We start from the raw sequence: 25,619 nt of genomic DNA, 5'->3' as shown, positions 1-25,619 counted from the left end.
TTAAAAATTGGTCATCGAGATGATCTGCAGATTTATTGTAATTATCAATTTATATTTTTTTTTTCAAAAAGTACGTTTAAAAAAAAAAATTTAACAAAAAACGTCTCGATAAAGTAATTTTTGACAAATTTACGGCTATTTGAATGAAATTAAGTAATTTTTTGAAAAATTTATAACTTTTTTTGGGTTGGGCAAAAAAATTTGAAAAAATTCTCATAAAGGTTTTTAATGAAATTACAAATGATAAAACATTTTCAACAAAATCGAAAGAAGTGGAGGTCAAAAGTTAGTCAAATTTGACGTGGGATATCCCAAAAGTCGTCTCAAAAGTTTCTTTGTTTATTTTTATTTTTATTTTTGTAATTCAATGAACATAATATTTTTTACGTTGAATAATTTGAAGTACAGAAGAAGATAAAATAGGTTAGAATCGATATTATTTACTAAAGTAATGTGAAATACATGTAGCCCTCCTACAACACGTCATCCTATAACACGGTTTCACTCTAACACGATAAGAAAATTGTAAAAACCTTTGTGCAAGCAAGGCTGGAGAAGTACAGTGTTACAGAAAATATTTCTTTTCATCTCCGTAGCTTGAAAATAAAAGTATCTCACGCTGCTGGTTGGCAATCTGCTGCGTTAAACCACGGTGTGTTAAAGAATAATTTTTTTGTCTTTAAGATATTAAGTTTCAGTCTCAAGCCATGTCTGATAAAGAAAAAAAAACCACATTTAATAGAAAATTTATTTCACTAGAAATAAAGATACAAATTTTAGAACGTCTTTTGAAATGAGAAAAAGCATCTCAAATTAGCAAAAAGCATCACACAAAATTATTTTTAATAAGTTTTCGGCATGTAAACCCCCTATTGTACTTGCTTTGGGTCTCCTACAACGCGGTTTCACACAACACGGTATTTTCTAGAAACCTATCTACCGTGTTATAAGAGGGTTACTTGTACAATTAAAAAAAATATATTACGCATACAATATATTGTTCAACTTATAACAAAAAAAAGGAAAAATTTTTTTTTTTTAGTAATTCTACCAGCACAATATTTTTTACGTTAGAATCGATATTATTTAATAAAATGACGTAAAATACAATTAAACAAAAAATATATATTGTATTACACATACAATATTGTTTAACTTATTGTTATTTATATAACAAAACAGAAGGAAGAAATTTTTCGGGACGACCTAATATATATTTGTAAATGTATATTTAGAATTTGTATACTTCCAGGATAATTGACGGAGAGTAAAGGGACGCTTCCAAAAAAAAAAAGATGAAAATGATTAAATTTTCGAGTGATCGTCTACGATGATGCCAATAATTAATTAACCGTTGTCTTAATTGTTAGTTAATTACAATTAAACATTTTATTAACGAGTAATAATATGTACACGCACACAATACGTATTGTTTTGATGCAAAAATTTATTCTTTTTGTTCGTCGTTAAACGAAGTTTAATATAATAAAAACAGAATACTCTGAAAAGTTAGGTTAAGATTATTTCATTGAGAAATACGAGAAAAAAAAATGATCAAAGTCTGCATTGCTCTGCGATTCTTCCTTTTATCGAGCACGGAACTTCCTTTTTCTCTCCGCTTTTATCTGGATTTTTTGACACGACGCTTATATTATAGCATGTAGTAATATAATTTAGTTCGAATTTACTTTATTATCGTAAAAAAAAAAGAACATTGTTGCAGTAACTTGCTTCCTATAGTTAAGTTTGGGTGTGCTCATATTTGTATATCCTGTAAAGTAAAACGTCGAATTTATTTAAAAAAAGTAGAAGTAAAGTTAATTAGATCCCTTGGTAATTTTCTTTTTTTTTTTTTTTTTTTTTTAACGTTAATGATAATGTAATAGCATGAGATCTTCCAATAATTATTCTTTTTCCTTGAATGTTGCCCTAAATATATATATATATATATACAATATATATTGCATTTATTGATCCCATTTACATGAGTTACAATTTTTGATTTTTCTAATTCTATTTTTTATGCAACCAGAATGCTAGTATTACGTATACTCACCTGCAACTGCAATGATTTAAGGGGCACCACTAGTGTAACCTCTTGAAAAAAAAAGAGAATTTTCTGAATTTTTTGTAAAGACAACTACTGCATGGTATGTTTCAAATATTTAAGGAGATATTCGTTGATATGTAATGAATGTATGACCAAATTTTTCGACCAAAAAATTGAAAATTAAGCGAGTTATTCGCAATCTCCCAAGGCCCAAAAAAAGTCCCCACACGGCTGTAGTTATATAGCGACCTTCATAGTGCATTAAATAAAAAAAATACCACAAAGTTTAATAAACTTGAAGGAATTTCCTGCATCATGAACCTCGGTCGGAAAAAAAAATTGAAATTTAACAAAATGGCGGAGTTTTAAAAGAAACGTTTCAAATTTTTCGCGAAAATTTGATGATTTTTTATTCAATCGAAAAACTGGAGGTTCATGGTACGCAGAAATATAATATCAAAGAAATTACAACAAGAATTAAATCGATCGAATGATTTGTCTACGAGTTATATCTGCAGCAAATTTGAAAAATGTAGTTTTCGAAAAAAATGCGTTTGAAGATTAAGTTGTTGATTTGATCATTATAAATAAAAAAATATTAGATGGCTATAACTCAAAAACTATTTGAGATATGCCCTTGAAATTTTAGTATATTATTTTTAAAGGTATAGACTAGTGATTCCCAAAGTAGGCTCCACTGCCCCTGGTGGGTGCTACAGCGATTCAGGGGGGTGGGGCAGTGGAAACATTAATACATATATGAGCCGTTTATTTTGAAAGTGGCCTAACTCCATTTTCCAAAAAAATCGAGTTAGTTACCGTAATAGTTACATTTTTACATGATTTTTTCATTCTGAAGCAATTTGTAACAAATATAATTAAAATTATGAAGATTTTGTAACAAGAAAATTTGCCGATCAACGGAATGATGAAAAGTTTATTTAGAAAATGGCCTAACTCCATTCGTCATTTATTATTTTCCGATTACACGTGGTTATTGTACAACTTCATGTTATATATCAATAAAGCATTTGAGGTTGCTTATATTCCAAGTAAATATGATAATTCTTTATTGTAAATAAAATGAGACAAAAAGATTTTGTATGAACAAAATTATTAGAAGACGCAATTTTTAAAAGGGTAAAGAATTCTGATGAAGAATCAATAAACTGATTAAAAATATGTTGGATGCGTTTTGTCAGAAATGAACCATATAAAATTTTCTATAAGACATCAATGAATGAGAATGAAAATTTGAAAATCCTGAATTTATTACCGCGTTGAGATAGACCAAAAAAGTTCGAAAGTATTGTATTGACACCACTATATAAAATATCAGACAATTAGAACAGTAAAATTCAAGGACATAATTGACCTATTACCATATATACCACCGGAACATCATGATTTCTTCAAATCCCTTTCACACACAAAATATAGATGAGTAGTAAATTGTTTTGTAGGTTATGCTTGCAATTTTGTACGTTATGTAGTTAAAAAATGTTTTGAGTCGCATAAATTATGTTTCTGAAGTGTTTTAAAGATATGTAAAATAAATTCAGTATTGTTTTTTTCAATTTGAAGTATCTTAAATTATGTTGAATGGAGTTGGGTCCCTTCGAAATTTTTGAACAAATCAAATTGTTGATTTTGACAGTGTGGCCTAACTCCATTCGTGGTTAGAAAACGCATATTATCCACTTAATAATTGCCATTATTTTAACAGAAATTATAAATTGAACTCATTTAGATACACTCAAGCAATATGGCTGATTAGTATCTTGTACGTATATTTTTAATCGCATTGAAATGCAAACTCTTCATTATCTCGATTCGAACATAAATAGAGTTAGGCCACTTTCAAAATAAATGGCTCATATATTTCCTATTAATAGCTATTAAAGATTAAAAAAATTAATTTCCATTGGCACTAAGTAATATTTTTACTGGAAAGAGAGCGGTAGGACAAGAAATTTTGGGAATTACTGGTATAGACTATCGAAATATGCAAAAAAAAAATCCATCTTTCCAAAATTTTACACTAGTGGTGACCCTTAAAAAAATAAATCATATCATGTCAATTTTCTCGTCAGTGTTTTCTATAATTATATTTGTTATTCGGACAAATATAATATTCTCACTAAGGAAGTAAAAACATTCGTTAAGAACAGGTTTCTTCTTATGTTTCATGGACTTGTTATTTTTATTCTTCTTTCTCAAGTGTACAGTAATCTACTATGAAGACAAAAATTAAGTACATGTATGATTATAATACTTCACGAGTATTTAGTTTACAATATCACTTTTATACTGTCGATTTTTCTTGTCAATTTATACCTACTGATCTATTATTAACCCATTACCCGCCACAATATAAAAATACAAACAAAACAAGTTAAATTAATTGTATAACGATATTTATACTAACCAAATAGAACTATTTTTGCAATAATTGTTTTCTTTTTTTATTTAAAATATAAAAATTATTTTTTATCATTAATTATTGATTTAAAATAAAATAGTGAGAATTTGTAATATTTTCATGAAGCACGAGATACGATCTCATAATTTTGACGAATATATTTCATTTTGAAGTTGCAGTTATTAAAAAAAAAAAAATTTGAAAATGCGTCCCTAAAAAGGTTATTGGCGTGTAATGGGTTAATTAAACTGATAACTATAGCGAATAATATAACTTTAATGAAATATAATTAAATTAATTTGAAAAAGTATTCGTTCAACGAATTTTATCATTTTTTTCTTCCTAGTTTCTTCTACGTTTGAAAAGTTATTTGTTATTCTAAAAAATGCTGCACTTTCATTTTATAAAGAATTTATTATAATAATATATTGCTATTGGTTACCCTGCAATAAGTGTATTACACCATACATGAGTGTGTGTTTCTCATATCTGATAAAAATAATACACACATACACACACATACATTTTTTAAAATGATTGAGTCATAACTCGTATTGTTCAAAAGTATGATGTTCGTTTAATTGACTTTGTTTGCTGTGAAAGGATAAGATAAATGAAACTTTCTCCGATTCGTTTCGTTACGTTTCGTTTCGTTTAGTCGTTTCTATTTTGAAAGAGATTCGTGCTTGTTCTTTCTTTCAATTTACGAAATTCTATATCGGTAAGGAAAATCGAAATAACGGAAGTTACTTAAATGGGTATAAGCATTGTAAAAAAGCAAGTACAGTTGCGCCTTACCTCCTATCTAGTTCTTCTATTACCAATCAGAGCGTTACCAGTTAGCGAACTCCGATCTCTTTCTACGGTTTGTTATTTTCATTCTTGATCTTCTTTAACCAGTTAACTGTGTTTGACGAGCGTAATCGTCATAAAGAAGTGGCAAGATTTTGTGTCATAACGAATACATTTGTCATGCGTATAAAGTAGTGACCATTGGCTATTTAAATTGTAGTTTTTGTGAAAAAAAACGAAACATATTCTTAAATTTCAAAATGTTTAGAATATTCTGAGGCCAGGCTGAAATAAAACAAACAACTAAAAAATATGAAAAATTTGAGATGAACTCATGCGTCCTCGCATGTACCGACTGAAACAGCGTATTAGTTCGCATAACGAATTTAAATTTCTCAATCCGGGAATTTTGACGATCTCACTAAAATTCATAGATATCAATAAACATTAGTGTAGGTATCAGATGGTAGAACCTTTAATAAGCCGTTATATTTGGAAATAGATAAATTTATTAAGTTCGTCAAAAGACATGAAAAAGTAATGCATCAAAAAGATAGTTTAATTTTATAAAATTGCCAATTTTATTACTAATAATTATTTATTTATGTAATATATATTACAAAATAAACAAAAAACGCAAAAATAATACATTTAAGTAAAAAATTGAAATTCCTGTTTTGAAGTAGTACTAGTTTGTTGAAATTCGTATTAATATGGATTATAATACTTTAAGGTCAAAAATATAGGGTGTCATTTAAAAAAATAAAGGAAGCCTTAAAAAACATTAAAAAACAGATTTTTTAAACTTTTTTTTATTGCAATATATAGTCAATCAAAATCAGATTAACTTTTGTTTGAAGTATTTTTTCGTCAGGTTATCGCAAATACTTGAATAATCGTACTCTATGTTTGACAATTATATTCGTCATCAGTCAATTTGTAGGACGTACAGCGGTGCGCACTTTCAAAACGGAGTGCCATAGTTAACTGATTAAAACAATTGACCTGTCTCCAAAGATATCATCGAAATCAAATTTTTCTCAATGTTTTCTGAATCAATGATTCATTTGACGACTATACTCGTCATCAGTTAATTTGTAGGACACACAGCAGTGTGCACTTTCAAAATGGAGTGTCACAGTTAACTGATTAAAACAATTGACCTGTTTTCAAAGATATCATTGAAATCAAAGTTTTCTCAATCAATGATTCATTTAACCTATTCGAGGCACCATGACTTTGTTCGAACATACATGGTTGACAGAAGCCATTTTTTTTCATTATGTTGTTTATTTTTAATAAAAAAAAATTTGTCTATTATGAAAATTATCCGATTCGTAAGTAAATTCCCATAAATAAGTTGATTGCACACCGTGTTGTTCTCCTCAGCAAATTTTTATTTGTGAGAAGTGGATTGAACACCGTGTATGCAATGTGAAGTAATTTTTCAAACACGGTTCTCAGAAGCCATTTTTTTTCATTATATTGTTCATTTGTAATAAAAAAAAACTTGTCTATTATGAAAATTATCCAATTCGTAAGTGCATAAATAAGTTGATTGCACACCATGTGTGCAATGTGAAGTAAAATAAATATATAAACTTAAAATTTATAAATATTTATTTTAAAAATAGTTAGATAATATAAAATTGTTATTTTGCTTTCAATATTAAAAAATAGAATATAATAAAAAGTAAAATTTTTAAAAAATAATAAATAGTCAACAAAACTAAGTTGATAATAATATAAATGAAAAATAAAATTAAAAAAAAAATGTCCAAAGTTAATAAAATAATGCAACTCATTAATAAAAAAGAAAATATAATTTATAAATAGATTTTTAGAAAATAGTACACTGATTTTAAAGTAGAATAACATTGATATTTTGTAAAAATGTAGATTTTGATAATCCAAGCAAAATTTTTCGTTGCTTTTTTTTTTTTTTTTGATATGCATGAAAATCAATGCCTCATTTTGTATTTCTATACTTTAAAGATAATATTCATACAAAAAAAAATCTCAATTAATACTTTACTCAAAATAACTGATAATAGCTTATTATTATAATTGCACACACTGTGTGCTTACTGGATTTTTTTGAAAAAAGAAAGTTTTTACACACAAGGTATGCAAAGTGGACTCGAATAGGTTAATTTGAAAGTTCGAACTAACTGAAACGAATAAGAATGACAAAAATAAACAAGTGGTCGCAGTTTTCTAAAATATTTATACAATAAGTACTACTAGTGTGAATGTGAAGGTAACTTTTGAAAGTTAACACATTGCGTAAGGCACACTGTTCACGCAACACGCTTCCAAGAACCACACATTTTTGGGTGTATTTCTATGACTAATAACATTACTAAATTCAAGAATTTCGCTATTATCACTGAATTCATTTTCATCTGCAGTATTATTCAATTCATCTGATAAATCATCAAACAACAATTCACATTGATTTTTATTTTCTTTACTTCTATTCGTCATTTTGCTACTATTTTAGAATTAAAGCCTATTTCATCAAATAATTCTAATTTTTTATTATCATTTAAAAGACTACAAATATAAATGATTTTAAAAAAGCTTTTCCTTACAAAATAAAACGCGATTTTTGAGATAACAAAATGATGTATAATAATAAAAAATTTTATAAGGTAGGATACAGAGTTACTGTTGCAATAGCTGATGAAATGGCCCACTGATTAATGTTAGGATTAACTTTTTTCGTTAATTAGAGGTTAGGAGAATACACGAAACTCCGTTAATCTGGTAACGTAATAAGAAAATCAAATTTTGATTCCTTAAATCATTGAATAAATCTAAAAAACATGAAAACGAGATATCTCGTGACCGTTGTACGCAATGTGTTAAAACTTACTAAAGTTTTGAGTGACACGCTTTCTTATAAGTAGAAATAATAGAATATAGAAAAAGGAAATGAAAAAAAAAGTATAATCGATAGTTCTCGGTCTAGCTTCCTAGCTTGGTTAACCCTTTGCATGCAACTTTAGCTTGCCCTTCGGTTTACCCTCTCTCCTGAATGAAAAAAGAGAGGTGGGGGATTCCCTTTCTCCCGTTGACTATGTCCCCACACAAACTCCCTGGATATCGAGCGAAACGGTGTATTTTCGCAGACGCATGCGCCATTTTACGACGCGCAATCATCCTCTCGGTCTTATTCATCCTGGTGTTGTCGTTAAGACGAGCTAACACATCGAGGGTCCTTCGTTCGTTCGTTCGTTCGTTCGTTCGTTCGTTCTATCAGAGAGTGTCTTCTTCTTTCTCGAACGTGTTTTTCATCGCGTTTGCTTATTTTTTTTCTGTCTTTTCACATTACAATATATGTGTTTTCACGCGCGCGCGCGTCTTACGTGCATGTGTCCCGTAATTTTTTCACCGTACAACACGTGCCCCTCATCTCGCAAATTTACAAAAAAAAAAGAAAAATCTTACGAATACGAACGCGTTAAAGATTTTTATTGTGATTCATTCTTCTCTTAGAAAAAGTTGAATAACAAAAGAAAAATATAATCATGAACAAATACGTTTCGTCATCGGAAGATCGTTACGGAGTTATGCATCATCGTTGTTCGTTGCTATGTAATGTCTACAACGAGAACAATATTTCTAAATGTATAATATCGATTTGTTAGACGTTCGATGTAATTTTTTCTCCCTCTCTTTCTCTGACATACTCTTATTCTGAAAATAACTTGCCAAGGGGTTTAGTAAAATAATTTAACGAAATTTCTCGCATCTATTTTATTTCATATAAATGTGACATGTCAATTTTCAATGACATTCAATGACATGTGAATTTCAATGTTAATAGATAAAAAAATAAACAAATCTTTTCTAAATGATTGCTTTTATTTTTATAAAAAAAAAAAACAAACAAATTCTCCTAATGTTTTCAAATTAATATCCAAAGAGTTAACGGTAATGTTTTAATTGAAAAATCACACTTGGGTGATCTAACCAGTTTTTGTAGATCGTTTGATAGAAACTGAAGCAAACTGATACCCTATGCCGCATACGTAAACCGCAACAACAACAATAACAAAAAACGATGAGGATATCTTGTTTTACGCGTATTTTCTCACGCTGGCAAGAGACAATTTAAAAGTAAGAATCGAGTGTCGAGAGAGATTGAATCGGATAAAATAAATTTATTATAAAGTTTGAACACGAAGAGAGAGATATGGCCTCTTCTCGTGGTGTCTCGTCAGGTGCTAAAAAACGAACAGTACCGCCGACTACGAGAATACGCGATAACAATATTGGTGCTGGGGGAATCCCCAATGGAAATAATCACGAGGATGGTCGTGATTCCGGTTTGTCTTCGGAGTGTTCGACACCGACGGGTGGTTCTCCGCCTCCTAGGCAACCAAAATCGAGTGATAACGTTATCAACATTACTACTACCACCACCACCACAACTACCCCTTCCGTACTTGCCTCGGTATCACGTGCTAAGTCAGAGTACAGCAGGTAGCTTTTCTCTGACCGACTTTTCTTTTAGCATGTAATAGCATGTGTAATAAACACGTTTCCCCACGTGGATCTAATTATCATTAGTATTATAGAGGGCTGCTTTCTTTGCATATTTTTAAGCACTTTTATTTTTTTTCCGATTAATTCCTATTTTGTTTTAAACGTATTATATTTTCTTTCTTGTTTCTTTCTGGTTTTTTTTTTTTGCCAATTACTAAAAATATGTAGTGGAAGGCTGATAAAAAGATCATTCCTACGTATTTTAAGAGACACCACTAGTACGACTGTTTGAAAAAAAGGTGATTTTGGGAATTTTTTTTAACATGTTGAGCGCCACGTGAATTCTTAGGGAAATTCCCGTCAGGCCATAGGTGTTACTTTATATTGAAAAAATAGTTGGACGTGTCAGTCACTTGTGACGGACGCGGCCTAAACAGAAAGTCTAGTGTCAGCCACCGATGACTGACGTGGCGCTCAACGTGTTAAAGAAAACTGCTGCATGGAATGTTTCAATTTTTTAAGGAGATATTCGTGGATATGTAATGAATATATGACAAAATTGTTCAATTAAGCGAGTTATTCGCAATCTTCCAAAGCCCAAATAACGTCCTCCCACTGCTAAAGTTATAGTGACCTTCACAGTGCATGAAATCAAAAAAACCAAAAAGTTTATTAAACTTGAAGGAATTTCCCGTACCATGAACCTCGATCGAAACAAAAATTAAAATTTAACAAAATGACGGAGTTTTAAAAAAAAGATTCAAATTTCGTGCGAAAATTTGATGATTTTTTGCCTGCAAAAATGAAATTTTTTATTCGATTGGAAAAGGTTCATGGTATGCAGAAATATATATAAAAGAAACTACAACAAGCATCAAATCGATCGAATGAATTGTCTGTCTTTGAGTTACAACTGCCGCAAATTTTGAAAAATGTAGTTTCGAAAAAAATGCGTTTATAGGTTATGTTACTTGATTTGATCGTTATAAATCAAGAAATATTAGATGGATGTGCGTGTAACTTAAAAACTATTTGAGATATGCACTTGAAATTTTAGTATGTTATTTTTAAAGATATAAACTATCGAAGTATGCAAAAAAAAGAAATTCGATTTTTTCAAAATTCACACTAGTGGTGCCCCTTAATCCATCGTCTGCATGTTGCAAAGGGCATAATTGCACGGATATTAATATGAAATATAATTTATAAGTTGGTCAGAAAAATGAACTTTCCGAGAACTCTCTTAAGATCTCTCTTGGTTCTTCCTAAGCTTATCTTATCAAATGAACTCCTATTTTGAATTTTATAAAAAATGTAATTAATTTCATATCTCAACGTTAAATAATGCAACGTAAAAAATATGTTTCCGAAGAAGTATTATATAAAATGATCGTTTACTCTTATCATTGATTTCAGAATCATAAATGGCAGAAATTCGAGATTATTGCGAAACAGGTCTGGTGCAGAATCACCGCGTTCGTTGGACAGCGTTCGTAGTCGTCAAATACCAAGTCCTCTAAGAACACCGAGAAGTGTGAGTGTTGTTTGTGGTAGAAAGGAAATAATAAATAAAAATTTAGATTATATTAACCCTTTGGGAACTTATTGAAAATTACACTTATTTGAAAATTACTATTATTATTATTAAATATTAATTTAAATTATTATAATATTTCAAATCTGGTACGTCATTAAAACTGAAACCAGAATGAACTATAGTTAAATCTCGTCTCAGTTTCATAATGTATCAGATTTAAAATATTATAATAATTTAAATTAATATTAAATATAATATTAAATATTACATAATTAATTATAATAATATAAAAATTAGGCATTACTTTGAAATAAACGAGAATGAACTATAGTTAAATCTCGTTTCAATTTCAATGATGTATCAGATTTGGAATATTATAATAATTTAAATATTAATATTTTTATATAATTAATATTATATTTATTATATAAATAAATATAATATTAAATATTATTATAATTAATTATAATAATATAAAAATTACTTGTGTTTCTTCGAAATAAACCAGAATGAACTATAGTAAAATCTCGTCTCAATTTCAATGACGTATGAGAATATCATGTAAATCTTTGCCCAAACAAATGCATGACGTAATGATAAATCAAATGTAGCCAAAGGGTTCAAATAAAAAGTTACATACATGTTATTTGCATACATTTATTTACATATGATTTTCTTTTGTAGATTCCATCTCCCAGTTTTGATTCGAGCGACGACACAACCATCAGAATTGATCGTGCAACCTTCCAGTATATGTTTCAAGACATTGTCTCTCTTAAGACTATGCTCTTAAAACTAAAACGAGTACTTCAGGAGGTACGCCGATTAATATTGCTTTTGTTTCTACTTTTTTTTCTAGGATATACATACTATGTAAGATTTTGCATGATTTTGTATTTCTTTGTATTTTTCAACGTTATATTTTTATTTTGTTTTGTTTGTTTTCATTTTTGATTAACATTCCTTTTTTATTTTTCATTTCTTGTACGGTCATCCTTCATTTTACGTTTCAAGTCAGGAGAGAACAGTTTGACGAGGGTACGTTACATTCATTGTTTTTGTTCTTTTTTTTTCCATTATTTAAATCAATTTCGTTATAATTTACTATTTCTTTATCACGTATTTTTATTTATATTGGTTTGTCCGGAAAGTTCGTGTAAATTTTGACGGAAGATTGAAATGAACCGCATTTAAGTTTTTTTTTTATATATTTATTAAATTATATAAATAAGTGGCATTCTCTGTGGTTCTATAAGTGGTTCTACAATCTTTTTCTCAATCTTCAAGGTAAACTTCAAAATTTTCTCCTTCCAGAATTTCTCAGGTTTTATTAGCAAAAGAACTTTATGTCATCTAACAAAAATCAGTACAAACTTTTCGGACAACTCAATATATTTTATGCGATTATTATATGCTAAATATTGCAGTTGGCATTGAGTAATATTTAACATCGTGAAATTTATTTTTCAGCCAGAAGCTCTCAACCCATTCGATAATACTGTGAAGGTCGGTAAAATGTACATATATGGACCGTTTATTTTGAAAGTGGTGTGTAAGTCTATTTTCTCTTGTTTCGAGAAAATACAAGGTATATCTATCAATACAAAAATATAGGATAATTACAGTAGATGTAGAAAGTATTCGTACACCTATCAATTTGAAATAAAATGTTGTGAAATTGTAGTTTTTATAAACGATGAATTTATACATATTCTTGAAAGTCTCTACAATAGATTTAATGAAACAAAAAATTATTATGGAGGAATCAATGATTTCATTATATGGAGGAACAAAAAATAAAGAGCTAAAACCAGAAAACTTGCGACTTACAGTGAAACATGGTGGAGATTCTGAACTTGTTTAGGGCTGCATGAATGCAGTTGGTGTTGACTTGACCATGATACCAATCATTTCACAAAAAACTACATACAATACTGGCAGATATATCAATATTTCAATTATTTTTAAGATGTTCAACTATTTTTATAGCACTTATCATTGGATTCTGTCTTATCATTCTTGTGATTACTCGTCCAGTGTACTGATTCATTTTCCGTGGACGTCTATTTCTTGAATTATTTTGCAGTTTCTTTCTTCTTAATTCATACCTATCAATGATACTTAGTATAGTAGATCGAGGTCTGTTTATAATTCGCGATATTTCTAATAAACTTTTACATTGATTATGTAAATTAATAATCATTTTTCTTTCTTCTATCGTTGTTTCCACACGTTTTCGTTCCATTTTCCAACAATAATTTTCGATCTTAAAAAATGTTGATTTCAACTGATGCCAATAATGCTTACAAACATACTGACGAGGTCAATTATAACTGGAAAGCAATCATGTGATGTTTTTACATTATGATTTATATACAAATTCTCTTGTAAATAGTTTAAATACGAATTGCTCGTTTGTTTCTGCAGATTTTTTCGTTTTCCTTGTCAATTTTATAATTTATTCAAAAAAATAAGTTTTTGTTTCATTACATCTATTGTAGAGACTTTCAAGAATATGTATAAATTCATCGTTTATAAAAACTACAATTTCACAACATTTTATTTCAAATTGTTAGATGTACGAATACTTTCTAAATCTACTGTATATTAAGCATGGCAATGTATTGATTTATCAATATGTAATTTGATTATATAAATTGGTTTTAGGCGAATTTAATTAAAATAATATATATTTACTGGCTACAAATGGACCTACACCATTTTCAAAATTAATTAGTTTGTAAAAATCTCGTTTAATTTCATTTTTGAAAAATCAAATGTCACTTCAAACACACACAAATAATATTTTATATTATTCCAATTTAAAGTAAATACGTTGCATAAGAAAAATCTGTCTCCATATGATTCAGGGTTCTATGCATATTAAAATGTGGACCGTTTATTTTGAAAATGGTGTGTAAGTTCATTTTCTCTTATTGCGAAAAAATTAAAGTTATATCTGTCGATACAAAAATATAAAATAATTATATTAAGCATGGCAATGTGCCTATTAATTTATCAATATGTAATTTGATCATATGAATTGGTTTTAGGTGAATTTAACTAAAATAATGTATATTTACTTTAATTTAGGATAAAGATTTTGTTCAAAATTATTTTTAAAATAATAATTATTTTGCATATATGGGAGTAGGGGGTGTAAAAGGGTGATTGCAAACTGCAATCGTAAATTCTGTAATTTAGGTGTTTTGGTATTTTTATAATGGAACTAAAGTTTCAAAATTAGTCAATTATAAAAATCTCATATAATTTCATTTATAAAAAATCAAATATCACTTAAAATATATTATCTTATATTAATCCAATTTTATTTACAAATTGTAACAAGATATAGAATTAATAGAAGTATTTTTAATTTTAAATTTTAATTATATTGGCAAAATTAACATAAAACATTGGTAGTGTTTACGTATGATTTTCTTGTGGCAGTATTTTAAAATATTCGTGATATACAGGAAGTATATAGGGTAACAAATGCTCCATATCCTAATCCTTTATTCTTCTCGGACGCGCAGGTAATAAATTTAAAATCTTCAATTCTTTCTTGTTCATCGAAAATTCATCGAAATGCATTTTTAAGAAATCTCATCCAACGTATTTCCAACCAGTTTACTTTTTCTGTTTTAGTGTTTGTTTCTATTTTTAAATTGCATTTTGTAGATTTTTTGTCGAAAAAAAAATCCTTTCGTTTCATTTCATGTAAATTGAATTTATTGTGTTATTTTTTTACATTGTTTTATATCATAATACTTATGTGTTGTATACGGGAAATTCTTTTTTCATTTTATTTTTCTATGGAAATTAGGCTTACACCACTTTCATAATCAATGGTCAGGCAATTTGTTTTAACAGCCAATTTGAAATTGGTCAATGCATGGACATTTTTTAACCTTTGCACTCCGAGTGTTTTTTTAGTCATGAGTACAGCCATCCCGTGACATTTTTGTTAGAACATCTGAAAAATGAACTTCTGTTTTACTAAAAATAAAGATTTTAATGTTATTATTAAGTTATTTATTTAATTAATGTAGTTTGTGATAAAAAAATGGAATATAATATTTATATTTTGTATTAATATAATTTTACAATTATAATTATGTATTTTGTATTACGTATTTTATATGTTATACAATATATTATTAACAGTATTATAAATATAAATAATAATTATATATACAGATACTTTGAACACAGAATCTGTTAGTCATTGAACGCAAACTACACTTTGTAATTGTTTTTATAACTGCACTGAAAACAAATGACGCAATAGCGGCGCCAACAAAGTGCAAAAGGTTAAGAAATTGAATAGTAACTAGTTATTATATTATTACTATTATACTACTATATGATACTATTATAATACTATTATTACAACATTAATAGTACTATAATAGTATTAATAGTACTGTATAGTATGTACTATTATAATACTATTATTATAGTATTATGTAGTATAATATATACTATATATAATATATATATATATATTATAATAGTACTATATAGTAATATTATAATATAGTACGAGATATAGTATAATATATATTATACTTAGTATAATAGTATTATAGTACTATTATACTAAATTTAATATAAATAACATATCTTATTTAAAAAAAAGACTGGATTTACACAACTTTCAAAATAAACGGTCCATATGTTAATATCGTTGATATTGTTAATTGTTTAATATAATAATTATTGGAAACGAACATGCACTATTGATAAGTGATTCTAATCTCATTATATTACTTAGAATGGTCTCTTCTACACCCTGAGCGAAGGTGGTACAGCGGATGTCAGCACGTCACCAGGAAGCGGAGGAAGTAGTATCGCCGACGAGTTGACGGATTTACGTAGACAAGTGGTCTTTTTACAAGGACAAGTAGAAGATAAAGATCGAACTATACAAATACTTCAGGTATATTTAAATATTGTTTGATCAACTTAATCGATATAATCCAAAATTGTATCAATTGTATATACAATTATGATAAACGTTTCAGTTTCAAATGGCAAAACTAAAAGCTTCGAATGGCACAGACGTCGAAAATAATACGTCGTCGGCGAATTGTAGTAAAACTTTGCTAGTGGACATGTGCAATGCTGCCACGCAAACCGAAAAGGTATTATTTATTTTTACTTACCTATTACAAATAAAAAAATATCAGATAATTCGTTCCTTTTGACATAGATACGACCAGTGTCAGCAGGACCTTCGCTTCTGCAATCACTTCCCCAAGATAGCACAATAGGGCCTTTCGTCAGGTAAGATGGTATTTTTATTTTATTGCTGTGCGTAATTTAATATTTATATATTACCAATATATGTGTATTTATGGCGACTAACAAGATTTTTTTTCTTAAGGGGCACCACTAGTGTGACCGCTTGAAAAAAACGTGATTTTTAGGAATTTTTTTCAAAGAAAACTGCTCAATGGAATGTTTTAAATTTGAAGGAAATATTCGCGTGGATATATTATGAATATATGACAAAATTTTTCGACCAAAAAATTGAAAATTAAGCGAGTTATTCGTAATCTCCCAAGGCCCAAATAAAGTCCTCCCACTGCTGCAGTTATAACGACTTTCACAGTGCATGAAATAAAAAAAAAAGTTTATTAAACTTGAAAGAATTTCCCATACCATAAACCTCGGTCGAAATGAAAAATTGAAATTTAACAATATGGTGGAGTTTAAAAAAAAATGTTTCAAATTTCTCGCGAAAATTTGATGATTTTTTTATTCGATCGAAAAACTAGAGGTTCATGGTATGCAGAAATATATAAAAGAAGCTGCAGCAAGAATCAAATCGATCAGATAATTTGTTTTTAAGTTATAACTGCGGCAAATTTGGAAAATGTAGTTTCTAAAAAAAAAGCGTTTAAAGTTTAAGTTACTGATTTGATCGTTATAAATAAAGAAGGCTGTAACTCAAAAATTATTTGAAAAATATACTTAAAATTTTAGACTATCGAAATATGCTAAAAACCTTCGATTTTTTTCAAAATTTCACACTAGTGGTGCCCCTTAACTTCGATATATTGTAAAAGAGATCAAAATAATATTGAATATATTTCTATATCGATTAATAACTTCAATATATTTACCGTTCACATTAGACAAAATATTATTTGCGTAAAATTTAAAGTATTCTAAATAAGATCCAAACATTCGCCAAATATGTATCTATTTTCGTAATTGGAAACCTTTACTTATCTTCGGTTCGATGCACAAAAACATAAAAGTATTCTCATGTATTATATTGTATCTCTTTTACTAGATATATGTTGATTAAAAAAAGAAATCAAGTTTAATTACGCTCTGTAGAATTAAATGTATTTTAAGAAACTATTGTAACTAACAATCAACAATAATGAAACAGCAATTTCTTATAAATTTTACAAAAGTAAATTATAGGAGAGATTAAACTTATTAGGTTATTCTTGTCTAACATTATAAAAATCGATTAGACCACAGATTAATAAAAGCTTTGGGTATTAGAGACAATGTTAGATAGATTGACAATATATTGATAGAAATATAATATTAAGAACATATATACAATAATGGCAACAATAAAATGGATGAATATACTTTGAATTTGGTTCAAAGTAACGCATACTTTTCATATATGTTCCTACATTAAATGCATCATAAATAACATGTTATTATTGCTGCTCTGGTCACACCACTTCATGCGGATGATTTCATACGAACAGCTTCAGGATTGGGAAGGTAGAGTGCACCAGTCTATGTGATTTATTTTTGGGATATTTACTTCTTTCTGCACTTAATGCCTTTATATTTGTCCATCTTTTCTATCGAAAATATATTTATTTGATCACATAGCAATGATATTACAATTCATGCTGCATGAAGATCCAATCTTACTTGTGATCTATATATACATATATCTATATATATTTGTTGACGCGCACTCGATTATTTCTTAATATTTTTTTAAATCAATAATACAGGGGGTCTAATTTTGTTCCTTATGGATGCTAAGAAATTGATAGATACAAAAATTCTTATTTTTATATAAATAAAATTTCATTTGATGAAAATAATGAAGTGCAACTCTCTTAATTACTAAATTTAATGGTATGATATAACTACAGCATGTGTATTATAAATGACACGCATACATTAAATATATGTATTAGATAATTGTTTTTCTTATTTATTTCGATTGTAATGGATTTACAATTAATGATCTTTCATGCTGCAACGAATAGCCTTGCACGGTAAGTGCAAAGGATATTATTCTTTTTCTTAATCTCGCATATCTTTTATTGTTACAAGGAAACATTACGGATGTGGTCAAAAGGATTTAAACGAACTTTGGTATATTAGTAGTATACCTTTAAGGTATTGTCATGGTAAAGTATTTCTATCAAATGCCCAGCAACTAATTTTGAGAAAAAAGCTTCTAAAGTTTTGCATTTTTTGATATCCATCTTATTCTTTTTATTAGTATTATTAATTGGCATCAGGAACTCGAAAGTTCATTGCCGCAAATACCAAATCTCGCCATTGTTCCCGTCCCTGAGCGCGATTCTTCCACATTCGCGGTCTTCATATCCTATTTCTTTCAGGTCTCTTCTAATATTATCCTCCAATCCACGTCTCGGTCTACCTAGTGGTCTTTTCCCGTTTGGTATACCGACCAATATTTTGTGCACCGTTCGATCCTCCCCCATGCGCGTCACGTGACCATCTTAATCGGCGTAATTTTACAACGTTAATAATGTCCGGTTTGTTGTACAATCGATGTACTTTAACGTTATGAAGATTTCTCCATTCGCCCGTTTTCTCATCGCGTTTTGCATCGAAGATTTTACGAAGAACTTTGTTTTCGAAAACCCTAAATTTCTTTTCGTTTCGTAATGTAAGCGACCACGATTCGCTACTATAAAGGACTACCGGCAGGATGATTTTCCTGAATATCCTGATTTTTAATCGCCTAGACAGCAACCGCAAGCTGAGTAATTTGTTAACCAAATAAAAACATGAATTGCCTCGATTGATTCTTTTCTTAAGTTCTTCGTTAATTTCGTTCGTCTGGTTTACAATCGATCCTAAATACCTAAAGTTGCTGACCCATTTAAAAATTTTATCCCGGAAGACCAAAGTTCCAGTACTAAACCTATTCTGAACTCTATCGGTTACTATATATTTGTTTTTTTCGGCGCTTATTTGTAGCTCCAGATTTTTCGTGTTATCTATTAGTATTTTCGCATTAATAATTGATGACTCTTTATTGTCCTCTAACAAAGCAGTATCGTCCGCGTATGTCAACAATTGTGTTGTCCCATTCAACTGTAGACCATCTTTACTTTTCTGCAGTTCTTTGACAGCGATTTCCAGTACTCAATTGAACAAAAGAGGTAACAATGCGTCCTCCTTGTTTTGACCCGCTATGAATACTAAAAGCTTCTGACATTTGATTAACTATTCTCACTTTACCCCTAGTTTCCTTTAAACAAAGTTGAACCAGGTTGACCAATTTTCTTGCGATCCCCTGTCATATTAGGATTTCGAGCATGTTTTCTCGTTTTACTGAGTTGTATGCTTTTTGGAAATCTACATAAAGTTGGTGTAACGGTTGATTAAATTCCCATTTTTTCTCTAAAATCTGCCGAATAGTAAAGATTTTGTCTGTAGATATTTATCTTATATTCTTTAAAATTTAAATGTTTTTATCAAGTGACGTGTTATCGTAAGTAGCAGCGTCCGTACTTCTTGCAACGGGTAACTAGTGTTCGATTCCTTGTGAGGGAATTTTTTTTTTATAAGTTTTTTTACCCACTTTACAAATTTTATTATTCATCTTATAAATTTTAACACTAACAAAAAACAATTATATATATAAATATATGTACTCTAATCATTAATAATTTTATGTATACATGTAAAGAAAGTGTACTTTCTTTAATTCGAATCGGCTGCACTTTACCAGCGCAGCGCGCCTTTTAGTTTAATTGTCGAGTTAATAAATTTATGAACACATGAGAACAAAAAACTAGAAAGACAACCGAAGATTTAATAGTTTGTGATATTTGATATAACAAATAGACAGATAAGGAATAGACCTAAATTGTCTTTTCTTTTTATTATAGCAGCACATTTGATTTATCCATAGAGATTAATTGCCCTTATATATATAATATTAATATCATGCTTTCTAGCAAATCAAATTTGCTTTCTTAGATAGTAAGAACTTTATTATAGCTACATCACAATATTATAATATATTGAAAAAAAAGTGAAGGTCATGAGTTATTAGGAACATTGAAATTTTATCTATTCTTTAAAACTTGTTAAAAAATAAAACGTTAACTGTAATTTAAGTAATTAATCTTCCTTTATTATTTGCGCAAGATGTCAAGAAATTTATTGTTTTTAATCTTGTTTTGGTAATTTTAATTCTCTTTTTTGTATATAATTAAAAATTAGAAATATGAAAAAAAACGTGTAAAACTTATGAATAGAAAATCTTATAAAAAAAACATCAACCTCAAAGAATCGAACACTAATCATCGGGTGTAAGAAGTAAGAAAACTACTACTTACGCTGACGTTTTAGTTTAGTTTTTTATCTTTAAACATGTTTATTTTAGCACAAGAAGAAATCATAACATATTTTTAAAAAAACTATAAAAATAAACAAAAAGTTTTAACCCTTTGCGATCAGCAAATTTCGCTTTTGGGAGTACCAGCAGGTCGGAGCAAATCTATCGTTTCGCAATTACTTTTCCATACAAGATTTAAAATTGATATATGAATATTAAAACACACACACAATTTGTTGAAACAGATTTGTTCTATTTAATACTACTTAAAATACGTAAGAATATAAAATTATTAACCTTTGCGGTCTTCTATAAAGATTTAACATGTCCCCGCTACGGGGACACTGACCACAAAGGGTTAAGGGGACCATCTCAGTGTAAAATTAAAAAAAAATCGATTTTTTTTTGTCTTATCTTGAAGTACATATAGTTGTGTGTGTTCTGTAAAATTTTCAAATTTAAATTCGAATTATTACGGTCGCTACAACTTTTCTTGGAAAAAAGAGATTGGAGCGTAAGTTGACGCGCGCTAAACTTTAAACGCGTTTTTCTCAAAATGCCCTTTTTACAAACGGTGTCACCTCTCAGAGGGAGAGTTTTCAAGCTATCGACTTGAAATTTTTACGGAATTTTTTTTACTTTATTCTTTATGTCCCTATGGAAGCTTTTTTTTTTTAATTCTCCTATTCTTTCACACGAAAAACTGTTGAAAAACAGGGCTAAATTTCGTACTTTTTCTTCAAACCGTCGCCATTTTGTCAAATTTCAAAAAAAACCTCCATTGGGACATAGCGGCTTCCCTACAGATTAATAATCAATTTGATTTTTTTCTTTGAGATGCAAACTGCGACCACAATCATTGACACCGATTGCCCCCATTTTTTTTACTCACTTTTTAAAATAATTATTAACAATAAGTAAAAATAAATAAAAACGAATGAAAAAAATATTTTTGTATTGTTAAAGAGTGGTCTTATTCGAAAAAAAACATCCCATCCCCTTCTCCTATTCATCCGAAAAAAAAATCACGAAAATTGACAATTTTTTTGGCCGCTTACACTGAGATGGTCCCTTAAGTAATAATCTTATATAATTTATATACAGTTATAATTAGAAACTAATATACATTGAATTATTATATTATGCTAAAGGAAAAATTATAATTTTTCCTATGAAAGAATAAGAAAAAAAAATTGTTATTCAGCCATTCGACTCGCTTTTATAAAAAAAAAAACAACTTAATTAAACAATATTTACAGTGAATGTAGAAAGTATTCGTACATCTATCAATTTGAAATAAAATGTTGTGAAATTGAAGTTTTTATAAACGATGAATTTATACCTATTCTTCAAAATCTCTACAATAGATATAATTGTTTTTTCCGTCTTCGTCCTTTTATGAAGTGTTAGATTAATCTTTTAGTCTTTTTAATTGGTCCAATGGTCTTTTAATGTTATTATTTGCGCATTCCAATCCTCTCTTTCTATTTATCTTATTAACGAAAATTGATCGGTGTACGAATACTTTTTACACCCACTGTATATATTGGGGTTTTTTGGGAAGTTCGTGCCGATTGTCAGTAGGTTGCATAAAGTTTTTTTGATGAAAAACCTGAGAAGTTCTGGTAGAACGAAATTTGGGGTTATTCATAAAGATGGCGAAAGGTTGTGAAACAACCTGACATTTGTATTTATTTAAGAAATATATACCGAAAAAAAGAAACCTAAATGCGTTGGATATTAATCTTCTGTCAAGATCGACACGAATTTTTCAGACAACCCAATATTTAATTTGCTCAAAAAAAAGTATCATAAAAAAAGAGCTCACATACTTACCCTAGCGCGCCACTTGATGAACATACTTATATTTATATTTATATTTAAAAGAATATAAGATGTATGTAGGTTGTCAAGTATGAAATGGAGCAAAAAATGCACGTAATTGAATTCGATTTTTTTCGAATAAAAACTTTTTATTTTTGTACGGAATTGAATTTTTTTCCAGATAAAAAGTTGTTTAAATTTTGAAAGTAATGATAGTCAGTGGGGGCAAGGTCTGGCGAGTACGGTGAGTGACGGAGAGTTTCCAACTTCAACTCCTGTAGCTTTGACACGGTCATTCGTGCGGTATGTAGTCGAGCGTTGTCGTGCAGGAGAATTGGAGTCATCCGATTAACTAATTTTGGCTGTTTAATCGAAAGATTTCTCATCATTTCGTCTAGTTGATAACAGTAGACATCCGCCGTGATCAATAGGCCAGATTCCATAAGCTGTGGTGGATGACACTTGAGCCAGACCACCAAACAATGACCATCAGCTTCTTCTGGTGGATGTCTTGTTTCGGACAGTGTTTTGGTGGTTCATCTTTGTCCAACCATTGCGATGAACGCTTACGATTATCGTACATGATCCATTTTTCATCGCACGTAACGATTTGATTGAGAAATGGTTCGGTTTTGTTGCAAGAAAGAAGAGAAAGACATGCGTCGAGTCTTCGTTCCTTCTGAGCATCCGTCAATTCATGCGGTATCCACTTGTCCAGCTTTTTCACTTTACCGATTTGTGCCAAATGAGTCAAGATTGTTTGCTTTGATACATTGTACATTAATGATAATTCACGTGCACTTTGGCTGATATTCGCTTCCAGAGTGGCTCTCAGGACGTCATTATTCACCCGAGTCTTGGGTCGACCACGTGGTTCATTAGACAGGTCGAAATCTCCCGAACGAAATTTCTTAAACCAACGGGCTACAATCGCGTTTGTCCACTTGAATGCCGAACACACTATTGATATTGGTGACTGCCTGCCGTGTTGTGGCTCCACGGTGGAACTCATACTTCATCAACACACGAATTTCGCTGATTTCCATAATCTCACTTAATCGCCTATACAAAAAAAAAATTGCAAAATTTTTAAAACTGAAATATGCGTTAAAAAGAGGAAAAGATGTACCATTCACACGAAAAACAAATTATACCAAAATACGGCGTCTAAATGAGGTTATGTGCAATTGAAATAAATAACATGAACATTGCTCCATTTCATATTGGACAACCTAATATCTAAAAAGAAAACTTGTAAAACTTTAGAAGGAGCTATTTTCTCAAAATTGACTGCTGGGCATTTGATGGAAATACTTTACCTTAAAGGTATACTACTAATATACTAAAAAGTTCGTTTAAATTTGTTCAAGCATATCCATAATGTCTCCTTGTTAAATTAATTTTTATTTATTTTGAATTAAAAAGATTATATTCTTTGCAGTTGGAGTGATTCAAGGAATTGCCAACGTCCTTCATCGCTAGGAGAGCTTAACCATTTTAGGAACCTACATAGATCGACCGACAATTCGCAACACATATTAAGACAGCGGCAATCACAAAGTCAAATTGTTAAAACAAACATGCGAAGAAATATCATAAAGAAATCCCTTGAACAAGAAAATAGTTAAGAATCCAACGTGTCTAATCATTTTTTTCGAGCCGAATGACACACACTCGTGCGGTAAAAGCAAAACGATGATGATCATCCACTTTATTTATCATATAAGTAGCATGCTTATCAATTATATACGAAACTTCTTCGAATGAATATAAAAATAATAATAAAAAGAAATAGAATTTCTAATTTATTTGATCGTTCCTATAATATTAATTCTTTCTGCTTTTACCTCACGCTCGTAAATACTATTTTTAGTTTGATAATCTGCAAAACAATGCAAATGGTCAAAATCTCATCATCTATTATTCAGGTCAGAATAGATGCATAAAAATACGTACAATAAATTGGCGTCCATTTTATTAATCATTCTTCTATTATCTATTCTCATTATCTTTATATTATATTTCAAATCTTTCGATTAGAAATTATTTAGCAGAAAGAAGAACTGTTTTACTATTACTATGAAAAATCTTGCCTTATAGTTTTGCTTCATCTCATTTGTTAAAAGTTCAAGTACCACATACAAAGCGATCAATGTTAATACGATCTCAAACAGTATGCGTAACGTAATTAATATGAAGAATTGTATTTATTAAAACAAATATATATTATTTGAAAATTCATTACTTACTTTTATACTTTTTTCTCTTATTAATTGAACTAAATTTTATACGTTATGCAACTGTTCTTTATAATGTACAATTTCTGGCAAGAAATATTCATTTTATACTATATTATACAGTCAGGGTATATTACAGTAAGTTTAAATTTAATTGTTTTAATTTATTTCGTCCGATTAAAACAATTCTCGGTGCTATTTAACTGTATATCAAATTATCAAGACATTTTCTTTAGGTTTTATAAAAGTCTCAAAGTTGTAGAGCAAAGTAATAATAAATTACATAAGATTCTTTTGTTGTAAAGAAAATATTTCTAACATCTCAAACATCATCATAAATGCTATCTATAAAATTATGACTTTTGATTTATATGACTATAAATGAGTAAACCAGTTTTACCCGTTAATACATTCAAAGTAATTAATATAATATATACTAGAGCAACAATTTTTACAGATTTCATGCTAAGTACAGTAAAAATAGAAAGAAAACAAAAAAATCAGACAAGCTATTGGTAATCGAATGAAATTTATTAATAACGTATTCTTAAATATCTGTATACATAAAACCTATATCTCCTAAAATATGTGTGTACAAGAGACAAACAAAAAACCTAATCATTGCAGAAAATTATTTTCATGTAATAAATGTATTACATATTAGA

At 29.1% G+C, this 25,619-nt stretch overlaps 1 protein-coding gene across 7 annotated transcripts in view; it reads left to right on the top strand.

Moving 5' to 3' along the window:
- Window positions 1–25,454, top strand: part of LOC107073010 (uncharacterized) — a 62,964-nt gene extending 37,510 nt beyond the window's left edge. For 3 of the 7 annotated variants that reach the window (XM_015333386.2, XM_089171738.1, XM_015333388.2), the window contains 8 exons: window positions 11,175–11,292; window positions 11,980–12,111; window positions 12,310–12,333; window positions 12,766–12,801; window positions 16,073–16,237; window positions 16,323–16,442; window positions 16,511–16,584; window positions 24,159–25,454. In XM_015333386.2, the coding sequence (XP_015188872.1) occupies window positions 11,175–11,292; window positions 11,980–12,111; window positions 12,310–12,333; window positions 12,766–12,801; window positions 16,073–16,237; window positions 16,323–16,442; window positions 16,511–16,584; window positions 24,159–24,345 (856 nt within the window). In that variant the 3' untranslated portion in view covers window positions 24,346–25,454. Of the gene's footprint in view, window positions 1–11,174; window positions 11,293–11,979; window positions 12,112–12,309; window positions 12,334–12,765; window positions 12,802–16,072; window positions 16,238–16,322; window positions 16,443–16,487; window positions 16,585–18,038; window positions 18,491–24,158 lie in introns of those variants that run through there. The other 4 variants (XM_015333391.2, XR_016176331.1, XM_089171739.1 and 1 more) reach the window with 4 other exon arrangements.
- The last annotated feature ends 165 nt before the right edge of the window (window positions 25,455–25,619 follow it).

The sequence above is a fragment of the Polistes dominula genome, unplaced genomic scaffold (assembly GCF_049000335.1).
Source record: "Polistes dominula isolate Pdom_NZ unplaced genomic scaffold, Pdom_raw_medaka contig_84, whole genome shotgun sequence".
NCBI lineage: Eukaryota > Metazoa > Arthropoda > Insecta > Hymenoptera > Vespidae > Polistes > Polistes dominula.
Note: the sequence above shows the minus strand (reverse complement) of the source record. Positions and strands in the feature narration are given on the sequence as shown.